We start from the raw sequence: 15,380 nt of genomic DNA on the forward strand, positions 1-15,380 counted from the left end.
GCTTCACATATATCAAAATACACCCACACGCGTTCAGTTTTTTTTACACCCATGCCAATCAAAATACAGAAAGACATATATTTTTTTACACACAGACAAATAATACTACATACAGACCTCTTAAAACACAAACATGTGGATCTGATTACACACACACAGATTGATATACAGGCACACACAGTACACACATGTGAATTTGATTACACTTGCACAGATTGAGATTAGGGCTGGGCAATATGGCCTTTTTTAATATCTTGATATTTTTACGCCATACCGCGATACACGATATATATCTCGATATTTTGCTTTAGCCTTGAATTAACACTTGATACATATAATCACATTAAAACATTCTTCTTCATACTGCATTAATATATGCTCATTTTAAACTGTCATGCAGGGATGGACCCCTTGCTGTTTTTCTTGGGAATTAATTCTTCCTTCATTCGCACCTTCTTTCTCTCGTATTACCACTTGCACGGCTCCGCCTGAGGGATCGAAGGTCCATATTATCATCGCTTACGTACAGCTAACGTTACCCATGCTGCTACCTCTCTGCTCCGCGAGGGCGGATGACATTGTATGTGACGTATGGAAGAAGGTGCGCTTGCTGTTTGTGAAAAGGAGAGACAGGAAAGAGCGAGAAGATCCTGTAGTGTAATGGCCGCAGCTAAAAGCAACTGCGTGAGAACGTATACTCGAATATCACGATATAGTGATTTTCTATATCCCACAGAGACAAACCCGCGATATATCGCGTATATCGATATATCGACCAACCCTAATTGAGATACACGTTTGCAAATAATTTTGCTACAATGATAATTCCATCACAATGTAAACATTTCAATCTCCAATCGCATTTACAACATACTGTTAACATGTGTATGTCCATTCACATTAAAACATGCATACATTGGTCACTTCATGCAGCATCACTTATAGTCACATAATGTTAACCTTTTTATGCACACTTGTACGTTCATTCACACTAACACATGATGTAGACAAATACATCTGCCTGTCCATTTACATAAAGTGCCAGTGAAAAGCTTTCACACAGAATGTGAGAGCGTGTCTAAAATTTGACTGGCTTTATACACGGCACACACGATGTGTATGTCTGTCCATTCACAAACAGACACACAGTAATTCATATGCTCAGATGTGCTGTCCTCCGTTCCAGGTGGTCATCAACTACTCCATCGTAAAGGGCCTCAAATACAACCAGGCCACGCCCACATTCCACCAATGGCGGGACGCCCGGCAGGTCTACGGCCTCAACTTTGCCAGCAAGGAGGAGGCTACCACCTTTTCCAATGCCATGCTCTTTGCCCTCAACGTGCTCAGCGCTCAGGATGGAGGTGGGTCCTTGTAACCATTTTGTCTTGGGGCCATGTTTGTGCTTGTTATTGCATTATAAGAGCAGCAGTTTGTCTCCCCCTGCTGTCCTCTCCCTCCAGCCTCGTAATTAGAAGGAGTCACTGAGAAGATCTATCTTGGATGTAGCGCATAAATAGTGCAGATTTTTATCCGACCCAATAACACAAGAGGGACACAAACATAGTTGAGGATCTCAATCTACACTTTCAATGTGCTGAATTGATTAACGTGGACCCCGACTTAAACAAGTTGAAAAACTTATTCGGGTGTTACCATTTAGTGGTCAATTGTACGGAATATGTACTGAACTGTGCAATCTACTAATAAAAGTATCAATCAATCAATCAAAAAAACTCCACCTGTTTCCATAAAGGCCAAGACACAAATGTATGTTTCTCTAGTCACAAAGGCACAAAGTATAAATATCTCTCTGTTCAGTCACATACACATAATGTGGTATTTATCTCAATTAACATATGTACACACATAATGCAAAAACCTGTGTGTCCTTTCATACAGACATACAGTACAATATAATATCAACGTCAATCCACATACACACACTGTGAGTATCTGTCTGTCTGTTGGTACTGACATGCAACAAAACATCCATCTCGACATTCAGTTTGACACATAAACATAATTTTGTCCTTTCGCACACACACACAAACACAAACACATACACCCACTTAATGTAAACATTGGTCCATTCATTCATATACAAACATACCCTTCCACACTTAACTTTTGTATGTCCATTCACACACAAATATGTTAACATTAGTGTGTCATTTCACATTGACACAATATGTTAACAATATAATGTCTATAGTCACACTACACACACTGTGAGCATCTGTCTGTCTGTTGGTATTGACATGCAACAAAACCATCTCTACATTCAGTTTGACAAACAAACATAATTTTTTGTCCTTTCACACACACACAAAACACACAAACACACACATTCAATTAATATAAACAACATATGAACTTTTCATTCATGTACAAACGTACCCTTCCACACTTAACATTTGTATGTCCATTCACACACAAATATGTTAACATTAGTGTGTCATTTCACATTCACACAAACGTTAACAGTAGAATGCCTAGTCACACTACTCGCCACTCGCCAATCAGAAGTGCTTCAAAGTCCTGTTGTGGTAATATTTCAGTTTTAGATTGCATGGGCAATATACGGCCATTTACACGGACGGACAAGCGAGAATGTGGTGATCATGTGATAGCAACAAACGAAAATACAACCCGACTTTAATCGTTTTTCCGACTTCAAAATAAAAATCACTTTAAGATATTCAATATTTATTTAAGTGAAATTTTTGCTTACAGAAAAGGGAGTCCATTTGCCTTGTATGTCAGGCGTCATTCGCACATTTCAAAGCTTCAAATCTTCAGCGTCTTGGACGTGGCAGAACTGGGAGTGTGTCTGTGTGAGACAGTGCACACAATATTCATTGTTGAAATTGACTGGCCTGTGGTCTTACTGAGGGAGTCAATTTATGTCAGTATCATATTGGTTTGTGACATTTAAAATAAATCTGGCTAAGCAAAATGTCTTTGTGTGTGTGTGTGTGTGTGTGTGTGTGTGTGTGTGTGTGTGTGTGTGTGTGTGTGTGTGTGTGCGTGCGTGCGTGCGTGCGTGCGTGCGTGCGTGCGTGGGTGTGTGTGTTTGAGGAAGGGGCGGGGTGATGTCCTTGTACCCATGTGTATGATGTGGCTCTTTGAGGTAACAGTAAAAATTGTGCCTATTGTTCTCTGACTGGTTGGCCACCCCTGCATTAGTGCGTCCATTCACATGTACACTTATTATTAACATTAGTGTATCCATTCCCAATCTAACGGGATGTTAACATTAGTATGTCCATTCACGTTAATACGCAATGTTAACATTAGTATGTCCATTCACGTTTGTACGTAATGTTAATATTTGTATGTCCATTCACACAAATGTACTAACATTATTGTGTCCAATCACATTCACACTTAATGTTAACATTAGTATGTCCATTCACACATTTTTTTAAAATTAGGGTGTCCATTCACATTCCAACATAATGTTAAAATTAGTATGTCCATTGTCCAGGATGTACCCGCCTTCCGCCCGATTGTAGCTGAGATAGGCACCAGCGCCCCCCGCAATCCCAAAGGGAATAAGCGGTAGAAAATGGATGGATGGATGGATGGATTAATAGTATGTCCATTCACATTCCAACATGTAAACACCAGTTTCTCCATTCTTATTGATAAAGACCATGTCTGACCTAAACAGATACTAATCCCTCTAGTGGTTAAAAGTTCAAACAGTACTACATGATGAGTGTATTCCTATACTTAATGAAAAAATGTGTCATGTGATATCAAGGATTATCCGTCGGTTGCGTTCCCAGATATGTCGAACTATCTTGTGCTCCAGATGCCACAACCAAACAGATGGAAACTTGGAAAAGCATGGAGGTCTATATTTGTGTGTGGCTGGGTCAAGGAAATTGGTATCAAGACTCTACCGGATTAATATGCATCGCTTTTTCTTGGGTAAGGTAGCATTTCATGATTTAACTTTGCATCTACAGCCGTGTGGACGAGAAAGGCTAAATGGCGCCGAGTACCCATTGAGAACAGGGCCAGCTTGATCATCACGTAAATTTAATGAATACTGTAAGATGGATTTGATGTCATTTAAAACCAAGGTACAGTATAGTGGAATACTGTACAGCAGCGATTCTCAACCTTTGTCCACACAATGCTCCATCTAGTCGTATGCCAAAAAAAATCACTTGGTTTACGTATAGTGTTTTATTTTCCTATATTTAAACACAGTGTTACTGTTCTAATTGTCTTTAATGTTACAGTGGCCAAAATATTAAAAATACTAGTTTGGAATTTTATGAAGTTCAAGAACCACTACTGTATAGTCGCTTAACATTCGGCTGTGAACCGATCCAGTGAGAGTTGAAGATCCTGGCTAGATGAAGCCAGCAGAACCACATTGTTTGCAAAAAGCAGAGACCTTATCCTGCAGCCACCAAAACAGATCCCGTCAACGTCCTAACTGCGGCGAGAGATTCGGTCCATAAATGTTATGAACAGAATCAGTGACAATGGGCAGCCTTGGCGGAGTCCAAACCTCACCGGAAACGGGTCCGACTTACTGCTTGCTATGCGGACTAAGCTTGGACACCAATCATACAGGGAGAGGACCGCCACAATTAGGCAGTCCAGTGCCCGATACTCACTGAGCACTCCACGCAGGACTTCACGAGGGACACGGTCAAATGCCTTCTCCAAGTCCACAAAGCACATATAGACTAGTTGGGCAAACTTTCATGCATCCTCAAGGATTCTGCTGAGAGTGTAGAGCTGGTCCACAGTTCCACGACCAGCAAGAAAAGCACACTGCTCCTCCTGAATCCAGGGTTCGACTATTCAGCATAGCCTCCTCTACAGTACCTCTTGATAGACCTTTCCAGAAAGGCTAAGCAGTGTGATCCTATGATAGTTAGAGCACACCCTCCAGTTACCATTCTTAAAGACAGGAACCACCACCCCGGTCTGCCAATCCAGAGATACCGCCACCGTTGTCCACGCAATGCTGCAGAGTCTCGTCAACCAAAATGAGCCCACAACATCCAGACTCTTTAGGAACTCCGGGTGGATCTCATTCACCCCAGGGGCTCGGCCACCGAGGAACTTTTTAACTTCCTCTGTAATCAGCTCAAGAAATGGGAGAGCCCACCACAGATCCCCCCAGGCACTGCTTCTTCGTAAGAAGACATGTAGGTGGGATTGCGGAGGTTTTCAAATTATTCCCTCCCCCGATTTACAACATCCCGAGTCAAGGTCAGCAGCACATCGTCTCCACCATACACGTTGTTGACAGTGCACTGCTTCCCCCTCCTGAGGCGGCGAATGGTGGTCCAGAATTGCTTGTCATTTTCCATGGCTTTCCTCAACTCCTCCCTTGTCCGAGTTGTTGTTCTGTTCTGTGCCCGCCAAAGCTGCAAGCCGCGTAGGTTGACGGTACCTGTCCGCTGCTTCTGGAGTCTCACAGCCCAAAAGGACCCGATGGGACTCCTTTTTCAGCTTTACGGCATCCCTCGCATCTGGTATCCACCAGTGGGTTCTGGGATTACCGCCACAACAGGGACCAATGACCTTGCGGCACATCTCGGATCGGCTGCTTTGACAGAAGAGGCCCGGAACGTGGTCCACTTGGACTCAATGTCCAGCGCCTCACCCGTGACATGTTTGAAGTTCTTCCACAGGTGGGAATTGAAACTTTTCACCCAAGTGTCCAAAACATGAAACCGCAAATCCGATGACACAACCACAAAGTCAATCATCGAACTGCGGCCTAGGGTGTCCTGGTGCCAAGTGCGCATATGGACACCATTATGGTTGAACATGAACAATCTGTGACGAGCACAGAAGTTCAATAAGGGTTTACGTCCGGATGACCAATTATTTCAATCCAGCTCTCCAGGTTTTACTGTCATGGCCAATGGGAGCGTTGAAGTCCCCCAGCAGAACAAGGGAATCACCTGGGGGAGCACTTTCCGGTACTCCCTCTAGCAAATCCAAAAAGTGTGGGTACTCTGAACTGCTGTTTGCTGCGTAAGCACAAACAACAGTCAGGACCCGTCCCCCCACCTGAAGGCAGAGGAAAGCTCCCATCTCGTCTACTGGGTTGAACTCCAACATATAGGCTTTAAACTTGCAACGCCAGAGTGGAAGAGGGTTCAGCCCCTCTGGAATGGACTGGTTCCAGAGCCTTTGCTGTGCGTCAAAGTCAGTCTGACTAAATGCAACTGGAATTTCTTCACTTCGCGCAGCAGCTTAGACTTCTTACCCCCAATGAGGTGACGTTCCACGTCCCAAGAGCCAGCTTCTGTAGCCAAGAATGTGACCGAGAAGGGCACATGCACATTTATACATTATTAGTGTTTTTCCCTTCACATAGACACATACTGTGGATGTTTGTATGGCCATTCATATTGACATATAATGCAACCCTTTGTCTCTCCATTCACATAAACACATGCACACAGTTACATGTTAACATTGGTTTGTCCATTCACATAAACCCATGTTGTTTATTGTCTTCTCTTTTCAGGTTTTTTGTCTCCTTGTATTAACCCTTTTCGAAGGATTCCCCCCCAGGCCAGTAGATGTAATCCTCTGATGCTGGCTCAAAATGTGAGCGAGCATAGGACATTTCGTGCATTGTTAGGGTCATATATTTTCACGGATAACTTTGATCCATTCCGAAATTTACGACCTCTAGGTACGCCATCTGGTGGCTCACTTCCCTACTGCATCTCATGCAGAGTCACCACTGACTGTTTAAAAGAACACAACCTTTTTGAAACATGATCCCAGTGCTCGCTGGACTTCTGCTGCCTGAAGGTTTGCGTTACAGCGCCCTGACAGATGATCCCATATTTAGCCCGATGTAGGGGGAAGGGGTCAGGTGAAGCGATGGAAGAGGATTGAGGGCAGGTGGAGGCGAGCTATGGTAGTTAACAGGGAATGGTTCTGTCATTGCCTCTGTGTCTGCTACAGCCGCTTCCTCTTCTTCAGCATGTCATGTAGGTGGACTACCTTACTACCTCGTCTGTCAATATATGCATGATGTTGACTTTTTAATGCATTTCCTGGTTGTAGCATGCATGTTCCAGGAGTAGACAGCTAGTGTGCGACTGATGTTATGATGCTATGTATTTGTTTGGCTAGACAACTCTTCCACTTCTGAACAGCTACTCACAAAAAAGAGAAAAGGTGTCGAAACATGCACCCCTACTGTTTTGTTGTGGCTATTATTTTTCTTAAAATGCACCACAGTGCAGCATTATTATTCAACCTCAAAGTTTGATTACATATGTCGGATTGACTTAAAGTCACTGTCAGTGTTTTTGTTTATTTTCAGTCCTTATTAGTGATTTTTAGGCTCAATTTCACCTCATCTGTTTCCTCCTTTGCAGGTCCAGCTGTGCAGCGTCAAGTCCAAAATGGACTGACCTCGGAAGAGATGGAAGCCCAGAGAGCAAGGTAACGTCATAACAACAAATTGTTTAACAGTCATGCCTAGCAACCTCGTGCTTCTTATTTTGCGACTTCATTCTATCACCCATCCATCCATCCGTTTTCTACCGCTTATTTCCCTTTGGGGTTTGGGGTTGCGGGGGGCGCTGGTGCCTATCTCAGCTACAATCGGGCGGAAGGCGGTGTACACCCTGGACAAGTCGCCACCTCATCGCAGGTCCAACACAGATAGACAACATTCACACTCACATTCACACACTAGGGCCAATTTAGTGTTGCAAATCAACCTATCCCCAGGTGCGTGTCTTTGGAAGTGGGAGGAAGCCGGAGTACCCGGAGGGAATCCATGCATTCACGGGGAGGACATGCAAACTCCATACAGAAAGATCCCGAGCCCCCCTGACTACTTGGGACCTTCGTATTGTGAGGCAGACGCACTAACTCCTCTGTCACCCTGAAGCCCCCACTCTATCACAATTTTTTAAAATATAGTTATTCTTGCTGTTTCGCATCTAAATACAGCCAATCATATGTATATTTAAGTTTTTTTTTTATTATCTTTAATTAAGAATTTTTTATGCATAAAAATGGCTAAATGAACTTTAAATAACAATTTTATGCTAACATATGGCACAGCAGATTATTGTCATTTAAGAAGTTGGATGCAGTATTTTCACTGTTTGGTGGTTATCTTTAAAAACTGTTTGTGTGTGTGTGTGTGTGTGTGTGTGTGTGTGTGTGTGTGTGTGTGTGTGAGACAGAGTCCATATTACTTTACAGTATGTTTATTTATGTGACTGTGTAAAGGTGACTGTGTGTGTGTTCTTTCATGTCTACAGCTGTATAAACATGTTGCAAAACATAATTTACCGTGACTATGGGTGAAAATTGTCATTTGGCTAGCTATGTCATACTGACACAAATGTGTATAATAATGTACTGTCCCTGTAACTTGTAATTAAGTTTAAATTAACTAATTTAGAAGAAGGTCATAAACAGGGTTTTCTTAAGCACTATGGAACTATTAGATTTGTAAAAAATAGTTCCCACGTTGCAGAAGTTCACTTATTACAGTTGGGTCTGAAACCAATTAAAGGGGCCCAGCGACCCCGAAGGGAATAAGCGGTAGAAAAAGGATGGATGTTTGCAACATGTACACAGATGACTAGAGGGCACCAACTTTCCAATATATTTTACACAGTATATCCCGCCCTCTTAAGGCATTTCCTATGTAATGACGTAATTATGTACGTACGTAGCACATTCACGCGCATTAGTTTAAGGTGTCGTTAGCTATACTAGCCATTTGAATAGCTAGCATTAGCTATCATTGAATGTATTTTCCATCATAACAACAACATGACTGCAAATTGTTTGTTGCTTCTCTTGGACTTCTTTTGTATGTGTGCACGCTCTCCCTATGCGTACGTGTTGACGAGAGTGGATGTGTGACAGCCATAATCACCAATCACTTCATTCGGGTCTGTAAAAATGTATTTTTAGATAATCTATGGAATTGTGACAAATATAAACACTTGTCAAACAAATGTGTTCTGCTAAACTACTAATGGTAAAATAGGGTTTCTTGTTATATTTTTTGCCTTGAAAAATTTAACTGTGAGGAAGTTGCATACAGCCATTTTAAGAGCAATGAAAGAGGGATGACTGTACATGGGTACCTTAATTTTCGTACACACCAGTTTTTACGGAACATTTTTGAACATTTTCACTCAAATCATTGTACGGCCAATAATTGCAGGTAACAAACTAGTCTGTTATTTCACGGAATGGAGTGCCCAAACAAAGAATCCCAAGCTTTGGTGACTTAGTCTCTGTATTTTTCTTAATGAGTACGACTACAAAATAATCCATCATGGGGCCAAAGAAAGTTGTGATGACCAGCACTATAGTAAACTAGATGATAGTGTGCACCAGTCACTTAATAGTAATGACATTTAATATAATAACCATCATAAGAGTGGCTTTTGAATTCAAGAAAGAAATGGTAGCAAAGTACCTAGATGGTGTCCGTGTTGCTCCTCTCATCACCGCCTTCAGCAAAAAGAGTTTTCTTTAAAAGTAAAAGTGATTGTCATGCATCATTTATGTTTTTCGTTTTATGCATGTAAAATATAATTATCCTTAATCAAATGTTTAAATTACATTTTTTTTTTTTTCAACGAAAAAAATGTTCTGGAAAAAGGTAGCTTTGTTTTTTGTGTGATTTGTTTTTCATCTGACTTTTTGGAAGGGAATACTAACAAAAACCAAGGTACTGCTGTATTTGTCTTCTTCAAGAGACTAGCATAAAAATAAGAACACTGATAGTCACTCTCAGTTTGTAGTTTTTCTACTCATTGGGGTAGCAACAAAAAAAGCTCCATGCTCTGAATGATGTGATGCAACCCTTTTCCAAATGAGTCCACCTTTGAGCTTTAGCAGACATCTCATTGGTTTCATGTTGGATTAAAGAAAAAGCAAATGTTGACTTAAAAAAACACAAATCTCCTCGCGCACCCAAATAACAATGTAAAGTGGATATGTCATTAAAGCTCAGTTGTGTGGGGTTGCTGATCCTGATGTTTTATTCTTTGTTTCACATTTTTGATTGACTTGAATTTCTCTAACAAGACAAAACAAAATATAGACTTTTTTAACAAAATTTGTTTGTTGTTGTTCTATTTAGTGCAATTGTTGTCTTTTTAGCAAATTGAAACCATGCGTTGTAGCAAATATTATCAAAAAAAGCAGTGGGTGAACTCTGAGTGAACCCAAAGACGAGCAGTGGCCGGGATTATTAGACTGTAGTGCGTGTGCGTGTGCGTGTGCGTGTGTAGGGAGGATGCTTGTGTGTATATGAACGCATTTACTGTGTTCGTGTCTGTGCAGTCAGCCATAACTTGACTTTTGTTTACATCGACATTATTCGCCCAATGACTCATTCGGTGACATTTTATATAACAGAGCGACCACTTAAATTATGCATACTACATTCCTGAAGACATTTAGTTCTATTTTTTTTACTGTCCCAAGACATTTTCAAATTTCAGTTTCAATTTGTTGAATAAAAAGTCTCAAAATAAAATTATCATGTTTGTCAGCACAGAACTGTATGTTTGTTACTTCAACTACAGAGCCTCCTTACACTGCTGGGTAGGTGGTCTACAAAAAGGAATAACTTTCGAGGTCTCTAATTGAACAGTGGCATAAACAACTGTGGCTCATTACAGATTTTGACATAGTGTACCACTACTAATACATTGGGTCATGAAAATGCAGATTCAGTCAACTTGAACAAGAGTCTGCAACCTTAACTATCAGAAGAGATATGTTGCTGTCCTGTCCACTAAAGAAAAATAGTATAGAGCCGCAAAATTTAACAGCTTATAAACTTTTAAAAGTTGTTATCTTTTTCATTTCACAGGAAAGCAAGCCGTACATCTCCTTTTCATTCTCTCCTTTATTTTTTGGCAAGAATTCATGGTTGGCTCACCCAGGAGGTTTCACACTCGAGAAGCTAAAGTGAAGGCACAGGCTTTCTGTCATTTTTTACTTGCCTTCCTTGCGCCTCAGGACTCAGCCTGTGCGCATTCACTGCCTCAATGGCAGTCGCAAATTATGGAACACTTTTAAAAAATGCAAACTTTCCCCACGCCGGGCTTTTAAAAAAAATTAGGTAGCCGCAACCAGGAAGCAGAAGACCCACATGGTGCTTAAGAACTGCGGGTTGCAGACCCCTAAACTAGAATAAAAAATCTCAGTATTTCCTGCAGAAAGATGAAAGAGAGCTCCTCTACCTTTTATTCACTTTTGTATTCACTTCTTGAAGGTAGAATGTGTCCCAATACTTGTGCCTGTTGAGTGAGAGGCTAAAGAGGAGTGTGTGTACTTTGTGTTCCTGCAGGCAGATGATGGAGCAGCAGCAGCAGATGCAAGCCCACATGGAGCGAGAGCGACAGTCCTCCAACTCAGGTAGTGATATCACACTCCCGACGTTATTCATTCATTGAAGCCACCTTGATGCTCTTCTTTCAGGTTCTCCTTTCCAAGGCCACCCCGCAGTGCTATCTGTGGCGCCGCCTGTCGTACCTCCCCCTGCCAACATGGGCGCTGCTCCTCCTCCGCCGCCGCCGCCACCGGGGCCTCCGCCGCCCTCCGCCGGGGCCCCTCCGCCTCCCCTCCCTCCTCCACTGCCCATCCACGGAGAGGAGCCCACGGCCCAGACAGGTCTCGCCGCCATGATCGCGGGCGCCAAGCTGCGCCGCGTTCAAAGAGTGAGTTGTTGAGTTTTGCAATGATTTTAAGTGGAACCATCTCAAACTGAACTCTGCTTTAGCCTGAGGATAGCACGCCCAGCGCCAAAAATGAAGTCAATCGGACGAGCGGCGGCAGCGGAGGACTGATGGAGGAGATGAATGCTCTTTTGGCGCGAAGGTCAGACAATTTAATGATATTAAATTGGGCAAAAGTCTTGAATTTGCTTGTTTAAGGGGGAACATTATCACCAGACCTATTTAAGCGTCAATATATACCTTGATGTCGCAGAAAAAAGACCATGTATTTTTTTAACCGATTTCCGAACTCTAAATGGGTGAATTTTGGCAAATTAAACGCCTTTCTATAGTTCGCTCTCAGAGCGATGACGTCACGTTGTGACGTCACCTAGGTAGTCAATCCGCCATTTTCTCAAACACATTACAAACATCGAGTCAAATCAGCTCTGTTATATTCCGTTTTTTCGACTGTTTTCCGTACCTTGGAGACATCATGCCTCATCGGTGTGTTGTCGGAGGGTGTAACAACACGATCAGGGACGGATTCAAGTTGATTTACGTGGAGTGTGCATCGATTAGCACGGCATGCTAATCGTTTGGTCTGCACATTTTACCGGCGATGCTACGACAGACATGGCACAGAGATCTATGGATATACTGCGACAATCAAAGCAGATGCATTTCCAACGATTAAGTCAACAAAATCACAAAGGTGAGTTTTGTTGATGTTATTGACTTATGTGCTAATAACACATATTTGTTCGCGGCATGACTGCCAGCTAATCGATGCTAACATGCTGTTTAGGCTAGCTGTATTTGCATCCAGCCTTTCCCTACACCCACATTTAATGCCAAACAAACACTTACCAATCGACAAATTTAAGTTGCTCCTGCACATTTTACCGGCGATGCTACGACAGACATGGCACAGAGATGTATGGATACCCTTCAACAGTCAATCGTATGTTAGAAGGCGATCGCCGAATAGCTTAAATACCTATTCGCTCAATAGCTTCAGTTTCTTCTTCAATTTTGTTTTTGCTATCTGCCTCCATACTCCGACCATCCGTTTCAATACATGCGTAATCTGTTGAATCGCTTAAGCCGCTGAAATCCGAGTCTGAATCCGAGCTAATGTCGCTATATCTTGCTGTGCTATCCGCCATGTTGTCATCACTAAATGACGTCACAGGAAAATGGACGATGGATTTAAAAATAGCGAAAATCAGGCACTTTAAAGCCTTTTTTCGGGATATTCCATGATGGGTAAAATTTTGAAAAAAACTTTGAAAAATAAAAAAATCACTAGGAACTGATTTGTATTGGTTTTAACACTTCTGAAATTGTGATAATGTTCCCCTTTAAAGGGGAACATTATCACCAAACCTATGCAAGCGTCCGAAGAATCCGAGCAAATGTCGCTATATCTTGCTGTGGTAACCGCCATGTTGTTTGTATTGGCAGCCCTGTATGACGTCACAGGGAAATGGATAGTGGTTTCGAAGATAACGAAAATAAGGCACTTTAAAGCTTTATTTAGGGATATACCGGGACCGCTAAAATTTTGAAAAAAAATAAAAAAAATACAACAAGCCACTGAGAACTGATTTTTATTGGTTTTAGCCCTTTTGAAATTGTGATAATGTTCCCCTTTAAGGCTTGAAAAGTGCTTGAAAGTGTGACAGAGTTGCCCGACTTTGCTTTGTAGGTTGGAAAACTTAAATAAAACATGCTTGATTGTAAAAGAGTGTTGTACATTTATATATTTGTATTATACATTTTATTTGTATTCAGTAAATTAAGCAAATAAGTAAAAATACAAAACATAGTATACGTATACTTCCTTTGTGTAGTAAATCAAATCAAAATAATTAAAAAAACAATTAAAACCAATGCAAACATATATATCTGACACTAAAATGGCATAATTATTTGGTATGTTTACAGCAAATATTGTGATTGTATTTTAGTAATAAAATATTTTTGCAAATTAATAAATACACATACAAATACCTATACAAACATAGTGTATAATATATACCGGTAAATATGTTTTAAGAAATGTAAATTATTTGATGTTATTGCAAAATATTGTCTCTTTGTGAGGTGATAAATAAAATAGTTATGAAAACTACTAAATAAAATATATGTATTAGGAAAATACATAACACAACACATTTAGAAAAATGTCTACTCATATAATATAAAACAGTACTTCACAATTGTTTGTATATATATTTTGATGTTTGAAAAAAACTAAAAATGATCTTGAGCATCTTAAAAAAGATGCTTAAATTACAAAGTTTTTGTTTTTTTCTCTGCATTTCTAACATGGCGCCTTTTCTTGCTCCCAGAAGAAAAGCAGCATCAGAAAAGCCAGAGGACAACCAAAATGTGAGTGTCCGCCTCTCACCTAAAGCTCATGATATCTAAAATAATAACCATCATAACAATGATAACAAGTTGTGATGTCTTCATTTAGGAGGACCCAAATTGTCCATCACCCGGCAACAGGGGGAGTCAGAACGCCACAGGTAGGCTCACATTTACAGCATCATTTTCCATGACCACAAAGAGATGTTTTTAAACTGCAAGTGATATTATACATGTGTATGCTTCTTTTATTCCTGCAAAACACTTTGCAATGTCATCAAGATGGTGCTAAAAAACCCTGGGACAGAGCCAACTCTGCAGACAGGTCCATGGCTTCGAGGTAAGAGCTCCTGACATTGTGCATCAGAATGTCAAAGAACTGTATTTATTATTTGCTTTTTTTGCAGGGTACGACCCGTGGGGAGTGCCTACGACGGAGACTCGCTAGACATGGATAGAATGAAACAGGTACAAGAATGTGTCTTTTTAAAGGATTTGACCTAGAGAATAATTCCAAAATGACCTGTGTGCCCTTAGGAAATCTTGGAAGAAGTGTTCCGAGAGTTGCACAAAGTGAAGGAAGAAATAATTGATGGTAAGCTCATTTTTATCTGAATTAACTGTATGGAGAGTACACAATATAATAACAGCTAAGTTCCGCCAGGACAAAAAAGTCCTCAGGGAGTTTAGAGTGTTTTATAACAAATTCCAAAATTTTCCCCATCTTCCAGTAATTCCAAACATTAGACATGACAAATTATTAGTTTTTTCTGTAATGAAACCCTGAAATTAGAAACAGCAACAACCTTACTTTTATTACTGTATAAATGTATATTCAGGCCTGAGCTTTACGCTGTGCCAGCACCCCTTTAACATTTACTGTATGGATGATAACTCATTTTATGCAAATGTTTCCAAATTAAAAAATGACAATACAAGATCAAATGGGTATTCAAAGAGTTGAAAAACATTTGAAAAAACATGAGATTTTTGCTATTGTTATTTTGGACTGAAGTTGATTAAGAGTAAAAAGTAGAAAGAAACATCCATCCATCCATCTTACACAGCTTGTCCCAGCTGCACTTGGGCGTAAGGCGCCACCTCACCACAGGACCAACACAGATAGACAACATTCACACTCACATTCACACACTAGGGCCAATTTAGTGTTATCAATCAACCTATCCCCAGGTGCATGTCTTTGGAGGTGGGAGGAAGCCGGAGTACCCGGAGGGAACCCACAGTCACGGGGAGAACATGCAAACTCCCCACAGAAAGTGGGTTCAA

At 41.0% G+C, this 15,380-nt stretch overlaps 1 protein-coding gene across 4 annotated transcripts in view; it reads left to right on the forward strand.

The window, feature by feature from the left end:
* Positions 1-15,380, forward strand: part of evlb (Enah/Vasp-like b) — an 86,699-nt gene that overhangs the window by 66,711 nt on the left and 4,608 nt on the right. For 3 of the 4 annotated variants that reach the window (XM_061901066.1, XM_061901063.1, XM_061901067.1), the window contains exons 3-12: positions 1,187-1,364; positions 7,386-7,452; positions 11,351-11,418; positions 11,482-11,720; positions 11,783-11,880; positions 14,075-14,114; positions 14,203-14,254; positions 14,376-14,433; positions 14,501-14,561; positions 14,631-14,688. In XM_061901066.1, the coding sequence (XP_061757050.1) occupies positions 1,187-1,364; positions 7,386-7,452; positions 11,351-11,418; positions 11,482-11,720; positions 11,783-11,880; positions 14,075-14,114; positions 14,203-14,254; positions 14,376-14,433; positions 14,501-14,561; positions 14,631-14,688 (919 nt within the window). The remainder of the gene's footprint in view (positions 1-1,186; positions 1,365-7,385; positions 7,453-11,350; positions 11,419-11,481; positions 11,721-11,782; positions 11,881-14,074; positions 14,115-14,202; positions 14,255-14,375; positions 14,434-14,500; positions 14,562-14,630; positions 14,689-15,380) is intronic. The other variant, XM_061901065.1, reaches the window with a different exon arrangement.

The sequence above is a fragment of the Nerophis ophidion genome, linkage group LG05, assembly GCF_033978795.1.
Source record: "Nerophis ophidion isolate RoL-2023_Sa linkage group LG05, RoL_Noph_v1.0, whole genome shotgun sequence".
Classification (NCBI taxonomy): Eukaryota; Metazoa; Chordata; class Actinopteri; order Syngnathiformes; family Syngnathidae; genus Nerophis; species Nerophis ophidion.